The sequence below is a fragment of the Haemorhous mexicanus genome, chromosome 5 (genome assembly GCF_027477595.1).
Source record: "Haemorhous mexicanus isolate bHaeMex1 chromosome 5, bHaeMex1.pri, whole genome shotgun sequence".
Classification (NCBI taxonomy): domain Eukaryota; kingdom Metazoa; phylum Chordata; class Aves; order Passeriformes; family Fringillidae; genus Haemorhous; species Haemorhous mexicanus.
In genome coordinates this window covers 52,173,037-52,195,153 of record NC_082345.1, presented here as the reverse complement: position 1 = coordinate 52,195,153, position 22,117 = coordinate 52,173,037, and the positions used below count along the sequence as shown (strand labels likewise).

General features: G+C 37.6%; 1 protein-coding gene across 2 annotated transcripts in view; it reads right to left on the bottom strand.

Moving 5' to 3' along the window:
- Window positions 1-22,117, bottom strand: part of CFTR (CF transmembrane conductance regulator) — a 96,020-nt gene that overhangs the window by 33,191 nt on the left and 40,712 nt on the right. For both annotated transcript variants that reach the window (XM_059847159.1, XM_059847158.1), the window contains 9 exons: window positions 17,807-17,901; window positions 15,170-15,256; window positions 13,560-14,292; window positions 12,315-12,443; window positions 9,320-9,357; window positions 8,141-8,394; window positions 7,028-7,107; window positions 2,692-2,842; window positions 1,357-1,584 (listed from right to left, as the gene is read on the bottom strand). In XM_059847159.1, coding sequence (XP_059703142.1) covers window positions 1,357-1,584; window positions 2,692-2,842; window positions 7,028-7,107; window positions 8,141-8,394; window positions 9,320-9,357; window positions 12,315-12,443; window positions 13,560-14,292; window positions 15,170-15,256; window positions 17,807-17,901 — 1,795 coding nt within the window. The remainder of the gene's footprint in view (window positions 1-1,356; window positions 1,585-2,691; window positions 2,843-7,027; window positions 7,108-8,140; window positions 8,395-9,319; window positions 9,358-12,314; window positions 12,444-13,559; window positions 14,293-15,169; window positions 15,257-17,806; window positions 17,902-22,117) is intronic.

Sequence of the window (22,117 nt, the reverse complement as noted above, 5' to 3'; positions counted from 1 at the left end):
ATAAAAGTAAGCAATAAAAGCAAAATATTCCTTATGAAAGCTGATAGATTAAGATAATTTAGTGTTGCTCCAAGGCCCTATTATTTATAACAGTAAAGGTTATAATGGTGCCAAGATGACAAAGTGTTTTAACTCCTTTTCTCAAGTAAAAAATACAGAACTCACACAAGAAATTATTTTCCTAAAAACCCCAAACTACTAAGGACACAGAGTGAGAAATGAGAAGGACAACAGGGAGCATTGTTTCCCACTAATGGTAAGGGAACTAGAAGTCTCCTTAGTAACAAAAGAACTCAAGTGCCTATTTTCACACAGAAGTATTTGTGTGGTGCTTCCTTTTGTAAGGAGAGCAAGAGCTCCTTCTACAAGAAAGGATAACATTTCATAAACTGTACAATATTTGATAAATTGCAGGTTCTTATATAACTCATTTTCAGCATTGAAGTATGGCTGAAAGAAATTTGAATATTGTTAGATTTAAAAACCTCCTCCATAAAATCATCAAACTTTTGTTCATCAGCAACCACAGTACTGAAACTGTATACAGATCCTGCACACAAAGTTCAGTAAAACTTGGAGAGGTACAACCATGTTCAAACATAACAAAAGCATAGTGAATAAAAAACTGTATTTGAAGTTATCTCTAGCTGAATTTTTCCACATAAATGAATTTTTAACATTTTGGGGACATCATACTCCTAATTTTTTGCTTGTGTGAGGCTGGCTGCACCTGGCAAGCCATTGGCACCATTTCAAATACAAGTAAGGTATAGTGTGATTCTCATTCATATACTGTGCTTACTAGGAGTGGTGAGTCATTTTTCAGGGAATTTTGAATAGAATTTGCAAAACTTCACATAGGAAAATGGGTCAGTGGGTTGGGAATTAAAGAACTGGGTGACAATTTCTCCTAATGGAGTGGGCTTTAAAAGATTATTAAAACTTTTCATGTTTTAGCCATTTGCAAGTGAGAGGAACATTAACTTCTATTTACTAAAAATCTTTGAGCTATACAGGTGTGATCAACATCCAAGCTTGTCAGAACAGTAATGTGGTTTCAAACACATGAGAATAGTTTTACAGCAATTACTATCAACAGAATGAAAGTTTTGTCCCTTCAGTTATTATTTGCAGATTAATCCCTTTAATGAGTCCTCTACAATATCAGACTGCAGGCAATAATGGTGTTATTTCTACTTTAATTAAATTGTGTTTACTACTATGACATGCTTAAATCAATGACTCCAGTGTATGCAAAATTCCACAACAGCTTATTTCTCTCAGAATTTTCTAAAGCTGAGCCGTTAAAAAGAAGCAGCAGACTTCCATTTCAGTTTTCAGGTAAAGTTACCATACCTGTAGTTATGATAGAGATAAATGCCACAGCAACAAAAAAGACCACAAAAATAATTTCTATCCTCATCTGGAACCAGCGCAGTGTTGACAGGTAGAGGAACCAGTTTGCCGTGTGTAGGTTCAGCGCTTTGTGAAATAAGGTCTCAAAATACGGCTGCCGCCCGAAAGCTCGCAGTGTCCACAGCCCTTTTAAGCTTGTAACAAGATGGGTGAAAATTGGACTCCGAGCTGCAAAGTGTTTAAATTAGAACAACATAAACATGCATGAGAAAATGCCTTTGATATAATGCAAACACCCCACCATGCTCTACCTCACAGCGGGGTAACTACTGCCAGTGTGCAATTTACATATATTGTCAAACTACACGACTGAAGTAATCCTAACAAAGGATATACAACAACAGTCCTTGCAAGAATGGGTTGAAATTGCATTCAGTGCATTGACAGGAAGAGATCACAATAATTCTTCATAGTTAGCGCGTAACTATTGGTCTCATATCTACTTGGGGATGCTCCTGGCCTTCTGTAGGATGCCACAAGAGAAAGACTGCTCCTCCCCAGACAAAATTAATTCCTGAAATTTTGATAACTCCAATATATGAAGCATTCTTAGCATAGACAGAGTACTTTAATGCTCCAGATTCGACTGCACTGACATGGTAATTTTAAGCAAATCTTGCATTACATAAAAAGTGGTGAGCCAGTGCTGGATCCCTGTGAACATCAAAGAAATTTAATTTTAGGTCTGAGGAACTACATAAATACATTTAAGTAAAAGGGAAGAAGATCACCACTGTTTAAAATTCAGGACTGATTTGCTAAGGATCTGTCAGTTTGCTGCACAGCCAGGCAACAGTACATGGTCTGCAAATTCACACTTCCAAATGAGATTTTCAACTTTATTTGGAATATTTTAGTCTCCTAATGGGGGGAAAGAAAGGAAATTTAATCAAATAACTTATTCCGAAATCAGAGCTCTTTGAGATATATCTATTGAAATTTTTTCTTACAAAGAAACAAACTCCAAGGGTACATACCAACTCTGACCACAATTTTGCAAGTTATATTTACTCTCAAGAAAACTGTATGTCAGGACTTTTCAGCTGCAGTGGTGATAAAGCCCATCTTTTAAAAGGCCTTTTTTATTGCTCTTTGGCAGCAGAGCACTCAGTATGGGCTGGATCAGTAACAGCCCTGGCTTTAAGGAGATATGTGTTCTGCTCCCAAAGACAATGTCATCTTGCAAGAGAAGACACAAAAAAGAGGAGAAAGAATGAATCACTTCTCAAATGATTTGTTGTGGATTTAAAAGTCTACCAACTTTGCTGCTCCTACCTTCAGATTCCAGTTGTTTCAGCTGCTGAGAAGTGTGGAGGAAGTATGCCCTTAACAGAATAAAGGCTGCTATCACAGGCACTGATGCCAGGAAGATGTAGGGTTCTAATATTGAGACTACTGTTATAGCGCCAATCACAATCAGTATTAACTGTAGAATGAAAGAAAAATACTATTGATATAGTAAACTTGTATTTTTATAGACTAGAGATTGGTGATGAATCTCCTTCCTAAGGCAGCTATGTATTGTTTCAACAAACAAAGTGCTAACCTAAGATTTGCAGCTGAGAACAAACCTCTGTGAAAAGATGATTAATAACTTGGACCAGATCCATAACCTGTTGCAAGAAGCTGCCATCTTTTCTAATAGATGGGAAAAGTGTTTTCTATAGTACAATCTGTATTGCAGGCTTCTAAAATATGAAGCCACAAAAAAAGCAATGGCAGCTAGGCACTCATTCTCCACTTAAAATATAAGAATGACACTTGCAGTATCTGCAGCCACCTACCAAACCTACCGGTGCTGTCCCTGCCTTGCTGGACTAGGTGTGCAAGACTGTCAGGAGCTGAGGACAGCCTCCTGTAGGTTCTGGGCAAAGCAGTCTTGCTGAGGATCAGAAAAACTGGGAAGTTGTACTTCTTTGGTCAAGGGACTGTAATTCATACATGAAACTAACACTACTACTCGTCCTGATCAGAAGACCAGAAATAAATTGTATGAGAACCTGTGGTATGACAAATTAGCAGTTTCAGGAGAAATAAAAATGTGCTTAAAGGTGTCAGATGACAAAAGGAACAAAATTGTTTCAGAGTTAATCTATTTTAACCTACTAGAGACTACTACCATTTTAAGACCTCCTTCTCAGTAGCTCGAGACAGATTTAGCTAAATCTGGTCTTGATCTTTAAGAAGAGACTTAAGCCAGTAGACTGCTTTTTTCTCGTGTCTAAATCTAAAGAAAATCAAGTATACCAGTGTACATAGAATAGCAAAGTTCTGCTTTGTATCAGGGTGTTACTTCTAACACTAAACAACTACTTCTTGCTACAAACTTACCAGCGTAAATCAACTGCAAATGGACAATGTGGGGCAAAATTATGAACATTGCTTTGAAACATCACTGCAAATGACCAGTCAACAAAGAAACAGATGAAAAGAAAAACTAATTTCATGTTAGGAAGAAACCTGCAGTGGGTGATTTTGCTACTACATCCACATAAATTCAAGGAAGGATTTAAATTCCCAGTATTCCAAGTTAGAAGTCTTTCATGAACATGTAAGCATGTACTAAGTTTCCTATAACTTTTATTTTTTTCATCAGAAATCTGAGCAATGCTAGTAGCAACATCACATTATATAAAAAAAAAATTGCATTACAGCTGTACTAGCTAAAGAAGGAATGGCTCTGAACTGAAATAGAGCAGGTTTAGATTAGATATTAGGAAGAAATTCTTTACAATGCAGGTGGTGAGGCATACAAACAGGTTGCCCAGAGAAGGTGTGGATGCCCCACTCCTGGAAGTGTTCAAGGCCAGGTTGAAAGGGGCTCTGAGAAACCTGATCTTATGGAAAGTGTCATTGCCTTTGCAGAGGGGTTGCAACGAGATGATCTTTAATGTCCCTTCCAGCCCAAACAATTTTATGATCCTGTGAGTTCTTTCACTATTTTCCTCTTTTCTCTTAAAGGAATGGTGATAGGTGTGGGTTATGCCTGTGCAGGCTGTTTAGCACTGGTCTGCAGCAATGCTAGAATGGATTTGTGTTTACTCATTACTTGAAAATGCAGAAATTAGTAACACTTGTATCTCTCTCTAATTGTTAAGAAGCAAATGAGCTATTCAAGTGATATTGAGCCAAGTTATACATTTCTCACATTACTTGAGATTACAGTCACTTAGTGACTGTTAAAATTCCCATTTCTCTCATTTACTCCAATTTTGTAAAGGTCACCATGATGTCATACTGTTCTAACTGCTGGTCCCATAGTTATTTCACTAAAAAGTTGAATATGAAAATCTGTGTTGTCTCATAAACTCCAAAGTAAGCCTAAAGTCAGACAGAAGATGATATTTTCTCTAAAAAGACAGAAGCAAAAATCTAAACCACAAGACAACTGTATTGGCATATAGTTGAGGAGTTGCATCAGAGGGCTCCTGCAGCCCAGTTCAGTGCCTCAGATGCTGAGCTTTCAGCCCTGGGACAGAGGCCAGATGGGGAGACATGCCCCACTGTTTCCCAGTTTGGAAAATGCAGATGGTAGTAGACAAAGCAACTCAGCAAGTGTTCAGGGTAGCAATGACTGCCACAGCCAGTTTGATTAACCAACAAGAGTTTATTATTTAGGCATGAATGATCATGATCACAGGCATGAATGTTCAGTGAGTTCACTATGAACTTTTGGGTGAGACTATATTAAACCTTAGGGACAAGTATACGTGCTAGCAGCATCTCACAGGAAGGATCTTCAAGAAACAAGGACTGGCTGATGGAACTGGGTTTAGCCTTAAGACAAGGCTTAGGAGGACCTCATAACTTTGTATGACTATATGCTGGTATTTATTATATTTATATAAGTTATAAATGTGTCTGTATATGCAGTTTATTATTATTTATATAATTAAAAATATATTCTGTTTATATAAATAATAGTTGGTATTTCTTGTGGACCATATGTGCTTGAGCCAAATTCTTTTAAATGGCACAGAGTGGGAAGATAGGAGGCAATGGGCACAAGCTGAAATGCACAAAATTCCATTTAAACATAAGAAAAAGCACTTTTAGCATGGGGAAGGTCAAATACTGGAATGTGTTACTCAGAGAACTTGGAGTTATCCAAAACTCAGCTTGGCCTTGAGCAACCTCCTCTAGCTGAACCTGCTTTGAACAGAGGGGTTGGAGGGGTTCCTGGTTCTAGGTCCACATATCCCTTCCACACTCTGTGACCCTTCAACGATCATCAGAAGGAAAAAGTCCTATCTATAACTTCTCTGTATCTTTCAGAGGAATCTGACTTTGTTCCTTAGCAGAATCCATGGAAGTCTGAATCCTCCTCTGTGGAAGACCAGAAGAAATTGGTTGTGAAGGAATGTTAAAATTTTTCAAGACTATGGGTAGGTTCAATGATATTCATCAGAAGAACCTGGAAAGAGAGGGCAGCTTATGATGGATGTCTAGAAGCCTCTGCAGCTGAGACTGAGGAGAGCGAGGTGAATCTATGGGACAACAGGGTATAGCTAAACCTCTGAAAGGCATCCGAGTAGAAAAGCCAAATACTGGGATTTTCCTTATTCTTGAAAACATGCAAAACTAGTCAGTTTCTTGTAGAAAGTTTGAAATTTAGAGACAGACTAATTAACATGCTTCTGGAATAACAGCCCCATGGTAGATCCAAAATATCTGAAACAAAACGGTTGTGTCAGAAAAGACAGTAGTGACTCCTGTTCACACTGAAGATTATACTGTTGATTCAGAGTCCCAATGTCCATGTTAACTCATTCAGCAAGTCCTCATGACATCAGCAGGACATGAAGTAAAGCTGTAATATACTTGAACCTCTTCATGTCAAGATGCACTGGCCCGTCTGAAGTCATGAGTCAAAGCTATCAATTCCTCACAAAGATATAGGGAAAGAAATTCTGTCTTTATCAGATAATCATGTTGGTAGGGACTGTAAAACAGGCAAATTCACAGATGGAGACAGGCAATCTGCACGGCAGAATATTTGGGTTGATTAAGTTGGACCTGTATCTCACCTTAATAATGCAGAGAGGAACAGAAGCACCAGGAAAGATTTGCTTCTGTTTTTAAAATGTTTTGGGAACCAACTCTATCTTTTTAAAGGAAAAGCTGGCATTTCCATAGAAGATAAAGGAACAGAAAAGTCAAGAATATATTCAACAGAAGAGAAGTAAACTAAGATTGATGCTAGCAAACTGGGAACAGAAGAGCTTAAGGAGGAGAAGTTATGAAAGTGACTGAATGCAATAAAAAAATAACATTTAAAAACCAGTTTACTTGACCCAAGATAACAGAAAAAAACTAAGGAATGCCCTTTATGACTTACAGTTGAATCTGGGCAGCAGGGATACTTGTCCTGTAGGGGTCTGCAGGACAAAAATATTTCTGAGCCTGAGTACTGAGTGGTTTGCATAAACAGTGGAGGTAAGTACACAGAGAGGCAAGCATTCAAAAATGAACCCATAAGTTGAACTACAGGATAAGCAGCTATGTAGATACATAGATTGAAAAAAATTCACATTATTTCCTTTGCAAGATGTAAAGCTGAAATATCACATTGCTATAAGACAGCAAAAGTTTCAACTTTTATTCTACAAACCTGAATGAAGTCAAATACTGTGAGTGGAAGTAAGTCATCCAGTACTGCCGTATCTTTTGAGAATCTGTTGAGCATACCACCTATGGATTAAGGGAGAAAAAAAGTCAAACATTTTAATACCCCCCAAATCTCGTATTTATTAATTTAACAAAAGGTACAATTTTTCTGAATACAAAATATTAAATACAAGAGTTTTTTTAAGTATAAGCAATTCCATTACAGTTTAGTGGAGCTACAGTTTCGGTCCCCCTGGAGAATTCAGCTACGCAACTTCTGTTTTAGCACTTGGGAAAAAAAACGGGAAAATGTAATTTAAAAAAAATAACAACTAAAAGAGGCAGAAACAGAGGCACAAAGCATAAGGTCAGTATCCCTTATTCAGCAGGCCCTGGTGATACACAGGTAATTTGCAAATCAGCATTTGCATGGGTTTGTAACCTGTTTCTTAATTTTTGAGTAGAATTACTGTATTAAAGATTATGTAACAACAAAGTTAAGAATATAAGGGAAAATTGAGAAGATCATTGCTGCATCATCATTTAGCAGTGTCTCCTGTGATCTAGTATTTATCAGTAAGAAACATGATATAGGAATTTCTTGTTAAATGGGAGATGGAACTTGTTGCACCAGTTATATAATGAGCTTTATATCAACTCCCAAATTTGAATATGCATACCATCATTCACACTAACTGATGTTTTATGCCATTTTAGTAGGACTATTCATTAATAAAAAGCACTATTTATCATCCACATCTGATTCCTTGTCACTCATGACATAGCTGACAATATGTTTTCTATTGCAGTTTTTGACAAAGTCTACTCTTTAGAAGTTATTCAGCTTTTATTGCCTAGAACAGTTAATGGTTTATTTTCTCCAAATTTCTTTCTTACAGGATGATATTTCAGAACCAGAATTGACAACTGAAATATGTCACACTTAAGTGCAATCAAGTTTCATTAAAAGATTCGCAAATTACCTTATGTGGCAAACTTCTAACATTCTGCTTGACTGAAAATGTAAATGGGAAGTAACACAGTCCTTTAACAGAATGAAAACCATTAAATGGAAAATAGATGCCTAGATGAGTCAATCACCTCCCATTTCAGTTACCTGCTTTCCAAGAGTTGAAGGTTGACATAGGTGCATGAAGAACTGCATGCACCATCTTTTGATGAAGAGTCTTAGACACTGTTATAAGTGTATGCACAAGGGGCAAACCTCTGAAGATTCCCATGGCAAGCAGGGTATCTGCCACACCCACATAGATGTAAATGATGTAGTAGCTGCTAGTGTCAGTGACAATCACAGGAGGTTTGTCAGAGGTGCTGTTTTCTGACTGTGTTGAATTTGCCTTCAAAGCTGTCCTGAAAAATAAATGCATTATGGGAATCGTGTGCTTTTTCTCTTTTATTTACTAAATAAAACCAAACAGTACTCCAGTGTCCATATGCTAATGGCTATAGATATTTCCAGTCATTTTTAAAATATTGTCGTGAATGTACGAAATATAAATTATTAATTGCTCTGGTAGTCTCTTGCAAATCTGCTGCCTGTTTAATCACTGACAAACCTAACCTAATCCAGGAAAATACACCCACTTCTTTTAAACAGAAAAATTAGTTTAACTCTTGAAAAAACTGAATTACTACGGAAGTAAAATTCTATAGGTATGCTATAAAAATCAAAGCCCTTAGTGACTTAATGTAGATGGAAATCAACATAAATCACTCCACCTCCAGGGAGACCTATGTCACCATTGACTTCTACACTCACACACACTCATTGCTGCAGGACAAAAACAGGGATTAAAAGCATTAACCCAGGGAAAGCCACTGGCTTTTCCGCTGCTCAGTACATTTTAACCTACAACTGCTGACCCTGTAGCTTCTGGGAATTCTTCATAGATGACCAGAAGAAATTTTACAAATGGGGGTCTTACAGAAGCTGCTCCCTTGAAATGTTCTTTAGCAAGTCTTACCAGACCTCTGAATCATTGTATACTGAAGATAATCAGGTCCCTGCATCTCCAGAGTGAGCTGACCCAGGAAAATCTTGTGTACACTGTTGTGTACTCAATAACAAGGCATAAACCATTCAACTGTTATCACTTAAAGAAGTATCAGATACCATCTACACAAGGTATTTAAATCATCCATCTATGAACCATTTTGTTGACTATAAAATAGTGACTATCTACATAGAATTCTGGCAGAATTTATTCAGTCTTTACAGAAAAAAAATAATATAAGGGATACCCTAGTTTCTCAATAAATTATCACCACTACTTACTTTTGAAGAAACCAAACCCCACCAAGAGAAGCAGCTACCTGTGACCAAAAAAAAATACAGTCAGATTTTGGTTTATCACTTTATGCAATCTTTCTCTCTTATCATTTATATGCAATCTTTCTCTCTTACCTTTTTCATTGACTTTATGCCTGTTTTTAGAGGGAGCATAACAAATGGGTTGAAGTCAAACCTACTGAAAGCAAAAACCTTGTAATATCTGCCTCTCTCTCCACGGAAACAATTTAGTGCATCCCACCACGAAAGCTACATTTAGACTTGTATTACAATCAGGCTCTCAAGTGCCCGAGAGATTCTTGAATTCTAGAAATTCTTGTGTTCTTTTTTACCATACTATTAACAAAGGCTTGCTAATGTCTTCCTGCTGATAACTGTATGCCTTTTATGTTTTAAGGATTAATATTTTTTATTACCCTAGAAAAGTCTCTTCAAGAGTACGTATCTTCAAAGGCATCTATGCAAATCAGAATGTCATACCTTTAACACACCTTTAACATTATTATTTTTGCATTTTTGTTCTTGCTAGCTGACATCTACATTTGGTATATTCATTTGACTGATACTGCTTTGCTGCTTAGTTTTACATAATTTTCCACATAATCTATTGTAATATTTTTAAAATGTAGAATTAAACCCTTTCATTGTGAGATGGTCTGGCATTTAACAAGAATTTAGTCTGTAATATATTCTTGTCTGTCTACCAAGATACTGGATATCTTCATCTAGTGTATTACATTTTAGTTTGCTCTGTTCCTGACTATGATTATTTTTCTAAGGGTTGAAACAATTTTTACATTTTCTTCCCATACATTTTTATGTCACTGGTACAGAAATCTATCGTGGTAATACCCCAACTGATACACATAACTGAAGTCTTCTCTATGGTAGCCACAAACTTCTGCAGGTCTTACAGTAAATAACTCAAGATTGACCATGATGGTCCTGAATTTAACTATTTGTAAGAATCAGGCTTCTTTCACAATATTATTTTTACATCTCTCAACAGAATTCTGTTCTCATCTTGACTCCTCACAACAGAGGAATTTTTTCAGCTGTGAAGATGATGGTAGGTAATATTGTCACACAATAATTTCACAAAGCCTTTCTCTGTGTTTCCTTCCAAAACTGCTCTTCTTGCAGTTCAGCAGCCCTAGTCTCTGGGTATTACATCCATGAGACACAGTTTTGAGCTGCTTAAATGGGCTGCAAAACCTACACCTCACAAGCCTAGGAAATAAGTACAGTTGATGTCCTATTTATGGTGACATGTGTGAATTCATCTTCGAATCTCCAACAATCCATTCAAAAGCAATCCATCCAAAATCTAAAACAGCTTCTCTAGAATTTCCACAGTTGTCCCATCCAGATCTGAAGGGGGTAAAACCAACACTTTCAATTTACTTGGATGTTCATGACTAGCCTCTCTTCATTGTCTCAAGTTAGCACAGGACACACAAACACTTGGAATGGTATTTCAGCTCACACACAGAGGTTTGCTGAAGACTGGGCTGCAGCTGGGTATTTTCCAGCCTATTTACCAATAGGCTTTTACTTCAATGATAGTCTCACTGGAAACTTCAAATTGTATGGAAACATTCTTTGTCGTGAGATTTTTTTTTTTTTTTTCAGTTAGAAGATGAGGCTTTTTGAACCATTTAAAAAATATTTAGTCTAAAATAAAAGGAAAAATGTGTAATCAGCATTAGAAATATATGCTGAATATACAGGAAAAAAATCTGATATATCTTAAAATTTAAATTTTCTTTACCTCTAAAACTCACATTCAGTTTTGCTGCTGTTTACATAGCCATTTTCCACAAACATGAAAATAAAACTTACATGATAAGAAGAGCTACACATCTAAGTACTGCCTTGCTTCTGGAGTTGGTTTAAAAGTTAGGGTGTTAAACTAGATCTAAGCTCCAGGATTTATTCCTGGTCCAAGAGAAGTACCTTAAATCACCTGCAATAAGCGTTAGTGTAAATTCAGAATACCATCAGTCACATCTTTCTCCAGCTATGGTGATACTAGAAGTCTGAATCTCACTGCAGAATTGCTTAACACCCTTTCCTGACAATCAGACAGAAAATAATCCTGTATTCCTGATGGATTCATCTTTTCATTCAGTTGGTGTTGAAAATTACCAAGAGAAATTGGCACCATAGTTTGTAGGTTGACATATGAATACAGTCTCATTGATTTCTCTCTATGAAACATCTTCCTTCCCTTTAAAAAATACTTGATTTAGGAAATCTACTATAGGAGAGAATATTAAGAGGTTATATATGCCTGAAGTCTTTTCTAAGTTGAGAGACAAGACAAAAAGCAGGCAATTTCTGATATATGAAAAACAGTCAAATGTCTTCAAAGAGCCAGATGTTCTTCAGTGCTTGTTCTGGTGTTTTACACCATCCTTGGAAAAAGTCTTCTCTGCATGCTACAGGAACACCCCTTCCATCCTTCACTGCCACCATGGCATTCAGCACTCTGCCTTGCTCACCACTCTTCTTTCACTAGGAGCAAAGCTAGTTTTCACTAGGAGCAAAACTCATTTTTCAAAGCAATTTTCCAGAATTTATGTATGTGCTGATCAAGAAAAAATAAGGCAATTATTGTTGTTAACTACCTAAGGCTCTGCAAAGGTAATTTTTAATGAAAAATGGAAGATTATTAATCTGTGAACAAGAGACTTGCCTAGGGTAATAATTCTTATTTATGATACCACATAGAGAAAATAACCTGGATCATTTGAGAAGATGGGTCTTTTGCTGCTGTGCACTAACCACTAACTTAGGTGAAGAAGTGCTCATCTAAGCAGTAGAAAAGTCCCTGCAATTTAATTTAGCAGCAGTTTTCAATAAGTGATACATAGAAGAGCTTATGTCTTAATACTTTATCCATTTTCACAAAGAACAGTTTGAACAAACATGTTGTAAACATTTGTTGCAACATGACACCAAGCATAGATTTTCTTACCTCAAGTAAGAAGACAGTCACGCACAAAATCAGAACAAAAATCAAGTTTTTGTGGATAGTAACGTATCTGAAATAGGTGTTCCATGTAGTAACAGTACCCATGCTTTCAGCATCATCACTGAAGCACTCCTGTCAAAAAAACAGGAAAATAATAGTAAGAATGCTCATAATATCTCTGTGTGAGAATTTCTGACACAAGAATGCTATCATTCTTTCTGCCAACTCACTGCAAATAATTGAGCTGAAGCATTAAATTGGCTGATAAAGGCTAGAGAGGAAGGTACTGACCAGTTGAGTCACTTTTGATGTAAAAATACAATCAAGAGATTATTTGAAATTTTCAGACAACAATGAGAGGCTGAGATTTGTCCAGTGCTACCAGAATCAGAAACTATTAATCAATAGCTATTTTCTTTCAATGGAGAATTATTATTCTGATTTTACAGTAAATTTGTAAGCACTTTGAGCTTTTTTTTTTTCTGTTGAGCTCAAAAGAAAAAATGGGCAGTGCTTCAGCAAATGTTGAATTTAAATTTTCCTTGGACATCTCTTTCCACCTAGGAAACTTCCCCAGAAAATTTTCCTATCCTGAGAAAATCAGCAGACCATTTTGAAAATGAAACTCATCCACCATGACCAATTGAAACTATCAGAAAAAAAGAAATTTTGGTCCAGTTTTTGGTATAAAACTCAACCTTCTGGGTTTTTTTGCACATCCATAAACCAAAGTAAAATCAAGCTTACTCCTCCATTCATTATCTGCATCAGGACACAAGAACTAAACAGTCTGACAAATTTATCAAATTTTATCATATGCCAGTTCCAAAAACTGTGCTAGTACTTCAAATGTTTTTGTTTTTTTTTTTTTCCATGACCCTTAATGTTTCAAAGGCGAATTTTACCTAAATGCTTTAAAATAATGTTTTTCCAAGTTATGGCTTCAAATTTTATTTTATCCTAAGTAATCTGAAAGGTAAAGTGCAGGAGATGTAAGTTCTGTATTGAAATTCCCTACACTTAGCACTGAAAAATGAACCAAAAATAAGGCAACATAATTTTGTGAGGATTTCAATGATTTCGAGACTATACTTGAGTCTAAAAATTTTCACAGGTATTCAAAATACATATTCTGCAGAGAAATGCTGCATTAGGAAGGAAATGGTCCGGTAGAAAAACTGATGAGGAGTATATTACACTACACCACCAGCATAACCAAACCCAAGATGAATTCAAATCAACACACACCTTCAAATCCTCCTCATTGATTTCATCAGTTATGTCCAAGACGCTGTCTCGAGACACGCGCCTGGTGTAGATATCCATCTCAGAAGACAGGTTTGTCTGAGGCACCATGGACATTTTCCGAAAGGTTGTGCTTCCCTTCTTGGGGAAGTTTGCTCCGTAGTTGACAGAGGTGCTCGTCATCAGGTTCAGCACCGACTGCCTCCGGCGCCCTTGCAGCAGAGGGTCAGCCTTGAGCATGCCAGTCCTCAGCAGGGCCACGTCCCCCTGCTCCACGTCAGGCACCAGCGAGAGCCGCCTCTCCAGTGGGTCACTGTGGCCATCATCTATCCCATTGACCTGCACCCCGTTCTTCTGCACCACTGAGAACTTCCTGTTTGCATTCAGGGGGTTAATAATTACAGAGTTCTTCCTTTTGTCGTTCAAATCTGATTTTTGTTTAAAAGATTGCTTCTTTATTTCATTGCGTGATCCCATGCCTTCTCCTTCAATGGAAAATCGTCGGAGAGTCTCAGTAAGGATTGAATTTCTTCTCTCTGCGCTGAACTGATCAAAAGAGTCAAATCCCATCAGCTCTGAGCTGAAGTCTGGCCGTTGACCCTGAAGTTCAGAAAATGTTCCATAGAAATAGCAGCTCCCTTCATGTAAGATTAATATTTTGTCAGCAATCTTTAAGTGTTCCAATTTTGAAGTAACCAAGATCCTCGTTTTATTCGCCATCAACTTGCACACACAGCTGCAAAAGATGGAAGTGTGAACATTTAGATTGTTCTGTTCCCACCATTAAATGATGATTTTATCCCTTTCATTTTGCTTTTACCTGCCCTGCTGCAGTATGAGCAGTCTTGGGTGCTCTCTCAAACTACAAAGGAGGTGGTAAAGCTGAGATGTGTAAAGGGTGAGTACTTTATCGCAGGAACCAAAAAAGAAGTAAAATTTAATCATGTTCAGGTCAACCAAAAAAGCACACTTCATCATGAAGTATTTCTTTTCATCTTAGGGTTACTCAGATCTGCTGATCTGAGACTTAGGAGTATTACTCCAATTCCAAAACTTAAAAATTACAGAGGCTGGAAAAGTCATGGATGACAGCGTGTGTCCTTACTGATTTCATCAAAAGGACAAACAAGAAGTCTCTAACTTGGGCCAACTTGCACCAATCATCAGCAGGCAGTTTCAGGTGATTCAACGTTCAGTGTTTAGAAAAACTGGTCAAAATATAGATTTTTGTAAAAAATTATACTTACAAAGCAGGTAATTGTTTTAAAGTGAAAGCCTTTCTGATACAAAGACATGTCAGATATAAAGCCACACGCACTGGGAGTACGAGATTACAGCAGGCTCAATCTGTTAAAATGGAAGAGGGAGCAGCAATGCTCACACCTGGCCCAGCCTTGTTCCCCACACAGTGCATTGTCCTACTACTAACAAAAAATACTCAAAATATATACATAATACTACAACTTAATACTATGAGAAACCCTAAAAATTAACATCCCAACAGGCATAATTTTGATCACTTCTATATTTTTGTACTGCTGTTAAAAACTCTTCCTTTTACTTTGTGCTGCTTGGTGAGATTCTTAAATACAGTCTACCAAAACATACAATACCTTTCAAATATCTCTTTTTCTGTAAAAATGTCTAAGTGTCCAAAAGGAGAATCCAGGAGATACAAATCAGCATCTTTGTACACTGCCCTGAACAGAAAAAAATGGAAATGGCATTAACTTTTGCATCTCTTATTAATTTAAATAAATATGATTTAAGAAGAATGCCTCAAATCTTTCAATTGATAGGTTTTCTACAGCATCAGTATAGAGCTGAAGTTTAAGATGAAACGTGCTTATAAGACATCTTTTAATTAAGCCTTTTCTTGCTGCAGACCACATTACAAACTAACTCAGTTTTCCATTAATTTTGGTGCAATGAAACAAAGCTGTCATTTACACTGGTTACTCTCTGTAAAAAGAAATCTGTTTATGGCCTGAATCTGACTGTCCCCATCGATGCACAATGACCATTTCAATAGCAATTTAATGTCTACTGTAACATCTACTGGTGCCTGAGGGAATATTGCATATATGTGAATAAACATGTGAAAAGACTTAGGTCTCAGCACTTAATTTCAAAGGTACTTAGAACAAAATGGTGAGCAAATAAAAGCGTATCAAGGAGGGATGGTCTTGCAAACAACATTTGCAACGGGGCTGTACAATTTTCAAGTTGACAACATCAAATAGGACCTTAAGCTGTATGTACTTGGATATGGCTCACTGAGACCTAAAGCTCTGGTTAAGAGGGTTCTTTAAAAAAAAATTTAATAGAAGTTCAAAAAGACCCCCTGCCTTCCTCTGTGAGAATAAAAATCATGATGTGATATCAATCAGAGTATAATTAATAAAGAAATCCAGCCAGCTGCATTTATGTATTTTTTAAAGCATGTTAATCAGTGTGAAAATGTTTAATCACCAAGAGAAAAAGCCCTCAGTATTAGCTCATTATGTTGATAAAACTAGCAACTTTGTTGAAAAATCCTCTAACACCATGGACTTCACATTTTACATTTTTTTTGATGTAGTGGCTGCACAGCAACAAAAATTCACACTTCTCTGTGTGCTTTTATAAGCAAGAAGTTTTCAGGGTTTTATTGATATAATTTGTGTGCAGCCCTTAGTAGCTACAAAGCTACTGGCTTTGGGGTACCAGGCCAGCAAGCTGACTCAAGTCCAGGACACACGCTGTGTTTTCCCTTGGTCCTTTCTTTCCCCTGTTGCAGGTGCAGGCAATGGCAGTGCTCTGTAAGAAAGACAGGCTCATGCAATCTCCACCTGCTTCTCATGACGGCTGGTCGATGTCACCTCTGTCACAGATTCTCATTTCACTTGACCTTGCACAGATTACACCAGATAGGTTTATCAGATAGGCAGCCAGTCCAAGAACATAATGCCCAGTTTATCACCAGTTTATTACCTAGGTACAACTCAGGGCTGTAAACCTAAATTTACACCCCTGACTCCTCAGAGCTTCATCTGCAACCCACACCTCAGTACCCACACACCTTGTAGCGCACTGAGCTTGGACTGGAGCCCAAATAAAATCTAAGACAGTCACATGTAATTGTTTTTAAAATTACTTTTCTACAGCTGACAATAAATACATAAGTTCTGTGACCTCCCAGGAAACAAGCTATGACCACCCAAGAAGTGACAGACATGATTATCCATAACATCTAAGAAATAGTCCGTGTAAATGTTGAATTTTTAATTAAAATCTAAGTGGGTTTTGTTGTTTTGGGGTTACATGCTTTGAAAGCTTTGCCTGATCTTCCCCTTCTCTTTCCTCTTACTGCATAAACCAGAACTATCCATTTGTCTCTTCAGTCTCACAAGCCCACACTGAAAGATTCTCTATTTTAATGATCCCATCTTTTAGCCTCACACAGATGTGCACATCTTTCATGGGATGCCAGTACGGATCACTATAATGTGATTTTACTTCTACACAGTGTTTCTGGGCATGGGAATCAACACAATTTGCACTTGGCACAGAAATAAATAGGGCCATTTACACATCAGAGCTGTCATTACTGGATTTCTCACAATAGCTAAGTGATTCTGCTGAAACACATAGCTAATTTATAAGACAAACACCTATGTTATTGTTCTGTAGACCTTCAGAATTACTTACTAACATTGGAAGGTCAAACAGACAAGGCAGTTATTCATACGTACTAACTAGTCACTGCTTTCAACTTTTTCTTTTTTCTTATGACAGAGGGAAGCCCAAAGTGTTAGCACAAAATGTTTTGGAGCATGGCTGCTTTTTTTTTCTCTCCATTTACCTGTAGACAGGCAGTATGTCATTGATCAACACATAAACCACTGTGAAGAAATGCCGTAGCGGGGAAAGGTCCTGGAATATTTATTTGTATTTTCAGTACATAAAAAGCTACACTTAGAGGTCAGAATTTCCAAAGACATCTTGCATCAGGGAGGGAAAGATTGATCTTGAGCTAAGCCATAGCATTTGTCTGACATCAAACTTTTAAAATACAATAAATTAATATGCAGGTGTTTAATAAACAAAATGACATAGCTGAACTCAGATTTCTGATAATAAAATCACATTCCTGGTATATCTGGAAGATAATTATTTAGCAGGACATAGTCCACATGTGTTTACATCCTTAGTCATAATACATTCCATATCTGTGAAACAGTACACTCCATGAAGAGCAAAATACTCACCTTGCCAGTGAGATCCGTGCTCGTTGACCTCCACTAAGAATGATTCCACCTTCACCCAGCAGCGTATAATCCTTGTCTGGGAACTTGGAAATATCCTGTTAACAATTTTTTTTTAAGAATCAGTATTTTGAATATCCAAGAAACTCAAGCTATAGATTTGAAGGAAACATGGTGTACAATTGTCTACAGACATGTTGGACAACAGTCGTAAAAAAAAAAAAAATCCCACAGAGGTTTTTTAAAATTTCATTTGTTTGTGTAATCAAAAATGGTGATAAGAGAAAACCTATCATTCTATTGCAGAAAGCAATCATAAGCTGCAAGATCTTAAGAACAAATATTTGTCTGAATAATTAATCTCCTTAAAATGTACCTTCATACAATGTCAGTCCAAGACATTAGTTGCTCAAGGGTTCTGTCAAGTAATGATTAATGCACTTGCTACTGAAGTTAGGGAAAGCAAGAAGCAAACCCTGTTTCTGAGCTCTTCAAAACCAGAGAAATGTATTCTTCAGGCAGGTTCATTAAAAAGGCTTGACAAGCATTCCTAGCCAGGGATGCTCATGGTTTGCAAAAAGTTTGGGAGCCAAGTTGCACTGCTTGGGCTGAAAGCTATTTAGAACTCATGAGTGTGAGTTAAAAATGGATCTTCAGCCAGGGATAAAAGCAGAAAATACCATTTCACTCTCATATGAGACACAGAAAGGAGAACAGGACACCCTTGCATCCCACCGGCAGGAGTAGCCAGAAATTTTCTTGAGAGCAGTATTTAGCACTGAAATTGATGATCCATGTCAACCACAGAAATTCATGGAAGTGGAGACAAGGAGAATGGCTCATGTGCCTGAAGGTTGTCTAGCTTTTCTACTTTCAGAGTTGCTCTAACAAAAAATGTTAATTCTGCCTTCAAGCCTTACCTGACCTACATCTGTAAGCCAATAGAGTGACACGCTATCACTGCGGTGGGTGTACCTTCAGCAGGCTTTTCCCCAAAGCACAGGCTGGATGAGCTGCCTGTGCCTCGTGGCACCCAGGCTTCCAGGGGATACAATCTCAGGGCAGTTGGCCTGAGTGAAATTTGTGAGTGGGGTCCCTGACTGTGCCAGGAGCTCCCAGTGCCTGTGCTCACTGCCCAGCAGCACCAGACTGCCTGTGCACACCTTCCTGCTCCCACGGCAGGGATCCCCCGCAGCCAAGGAAGCTGACTGAGGCATCCAGTGCCAGACAAAATCAGCTCTAGTGTTCTCATGCATCACCTGTATTTTCCTTTCAGTGCAGCTTCTCAGGTAAAAAAGGGGGCCATGCGTTATCTCTCAGAACCTGAGCTTCTGAGAAGGATCTTAGGCTGTGATCTGGAAGGGGTATCCTGTTTTGGGGTCTCATCCTGCAGGCAGCCAAGAGGCAGGCAGGAACTCAGCTGTCTGCATGCTCTCTGCAGCACCCACAGAAATCCTATGGCTTCCACACTGGATGACACACAAAGCACTATCAGGGCAATGCTGTCTGGGATTCTAAGTAAGCTCTCTGTAAGTTCATATTTCATACAAAGACACATACAATCCAATTTTGATGGCCCCTGCTGTGAGTTTGATAGTTAATCACTCTCTGTTGGGCAGCCTACTGGCATTCTAGGCCTTTGAGGTTTTGCAGAATAAATAAATAAATAAATAAAAGTCCTACCAAAAAATGTTTCCTTCTTCCTCCCCTGCAAATTGCCCTGACCTCAGGAACAGAGTGAACAATGCTGTTCAGACTTGGAACAGTGACAGCTGAAGCGTCCAGCCGCTCAAGAGCTAGAAATTGACTGCCCGGTCTGTCAGGAAATGGGAGATTCTCACAACTCTTTAATTTGATAATAGCATTTACTTCCTGACTTAGAGGATTCTGACCTTAAAATCAAGATGCTCTTATGTGTGGAAAATCTATTGCAGGTGATTTGTAAATTATTCTCACATTAACTTGTTCTTTCCCTCTCGTAAATGGAGTCACACAAGCAAATCCCTGATATTAACATACCAGCTCAAGCATTTGCAGAAAGAGGAGGAATGTGGAAAACAGTGCCATCAACAGTTTCAAAGAAAAATTTTCTAAATGTGACAAAATCACCTTCCTATAAGTCATGAAGTATTTTGAGAGAACATGTGAAATTCTGGCATAAAAAGTTTTTTGGCGTTTCTTTGAGACAACCCGGTCAGATCACTTGTGGTCTCATTATGTATTGAGGAGTCATGTTGACCATCTGTAAATTTGGCCTTAACATAGGGGTTTGCATGATTAAGTATCCAGATCTCCAAGCTGATTTAAGCTGTTTCCCATTCCTAGCAGTACTGCAGCCTGTAACGGTGCTGGTGCCCTTGCTGTTTCCTGATTCTACTCCTTCCCAAAAAACCCAGATGAAGAACTGGGCCCAGCACATCTTCTCCTGCTAATGGGGTAAAATTTCAGCTCTACTGAAATTAATTCCAGGGTTCCCATTGCTTTAAAGGTTGTGGGTTTCATCAGATATATTTCTTTGCAGGTGTGTCAACATGGAATTTTAATCAGACTTTTAATGAGTTCCCCTTCTGCTCTCCTCTACCCTTCACCTCAAAATAATATATGGCACGGAACAGACAAAGGACTTTTCAGGCTGTAATTATAATAATTAAGAAATGTTTAGTAATTTCTTTCAAAGGCGTAAACAAAGCAATGAAGTCCAACAGACACACAATGCCATTTGTTGGAACACGCATGACCTATTGTAAGAAAGTACATAGGGCTGGTCCCAACACATCCTTGCTGTCATTTTGTGCAGGAAGTGAAATCAAGCCAGGGACAAACCTCATGTAATGATGCTGAACGGCACAAGACTCAGCATATTGATGAAATAGGAACTAGCCACTGGATTTTCTTTAACATATCTATTTCTAAATGCTTAAATTTGGAAACAGGTTGGTAACTAGTCATATGTGAAAACCACTACAGTTCCCACAGGCATTAATTACTTTAGAGGATGCTTCTAATATCAGGAGCTAAAAGTTGCACACTCAAGGAGAAGGCACCTTTTTTAATAGCTATTTGCATTTTTTGCAGTGAAAATGCCATATTCATCTACCTCAGCAGCAAAGAGATGGCCCTCATAATACCTTTGGGCTTGGTAAGGAAGAATACAGCCAGGATAGGTTCAGGGTGAACAGGAAATATGATCTTTTTATTAAAAAAGGAAACCTCAAAATGGACTTCACACTCCAAGTCTTTTCTGTAGAGATTAATTGTTATCAGAATCATTTGATAAATCATTAGCAACAATTAAGATAATAAAGCATGTCAGAAAACAGTCTCTAAGTTGCTTAATATGTCCAAAGTTACTCAAACTACTCAAGCAGTTCTAATGATAGAACCTAAGTATTTTACTTATGTGACTTCTTTTTCTTACTTAAATTTGTCCTTAATTGTGTGGAGTTTGATCATCTCTCTTCTGCCTTCTCTCATAAAAGACAAAACCGTCATGAAACTGACGGAACAGAGCAGCAGTCTTGACTCTCTGCATTTCATCTTCATTCTATTTCAGTTCTCTATTTACCTTCTGTTTTTATTTTAGTCACCTCTACAGCAGTCTTTATCCCCTTCCTTTTCTTCATTGACATTAACATTCCCTGTGCTTTTTTTCACAGTTCCCAGAAAATCTCCCTACTCTCATTGCCAATGAAGTACTTCCTTTTTCATCATCATCATCTTTTGAATTTTTAAAGTTTTGAAATCAAGACTTGTGTTGCAGACTCATACCTACTACAGAATACTTCTATGAATTTTTAAAATGTGAAGAATTTTCAATAATTTTTTGTATCTTGGATTTTAGGTAACCAGCCTGAACATACTTGAATTCTCATTTTCCTGGGAATAAACCAGAAAAGAAGATCTATTTAAGTATTTTCAAATAAGTATTTAAAATTTTATTTTATTTAGGTAACTCTCTTCTCTCTCCCCATGATTCTGCAAGCCAAGGGTTTTGATAGACTTTAGCTGAACCATTTATGAAGGATTTGTGATCCAAAAGCATAAGCTTTGTTTTTGCAGCAGTTTGTGACCTCAAACACAGCGTCAGGCTCACCCAAAACTCAGACAAATGCTGGCAAAACTCGCTTTCTCTATGGCAAAATATTTCCTTGGAACAGATTTTTGAAAGGTGAAGAAGTCAGTGCACTGCATGTGGGTAGGTTAAATGCAGGGTAAGAGAATTAAACATGATTCCAGAAAAGACAGAGAAGATAGGACAACATCCAAGTTAATCAGTCCAGAGCCCTGAACCTAAGACAGGCAAATGGATGGGGA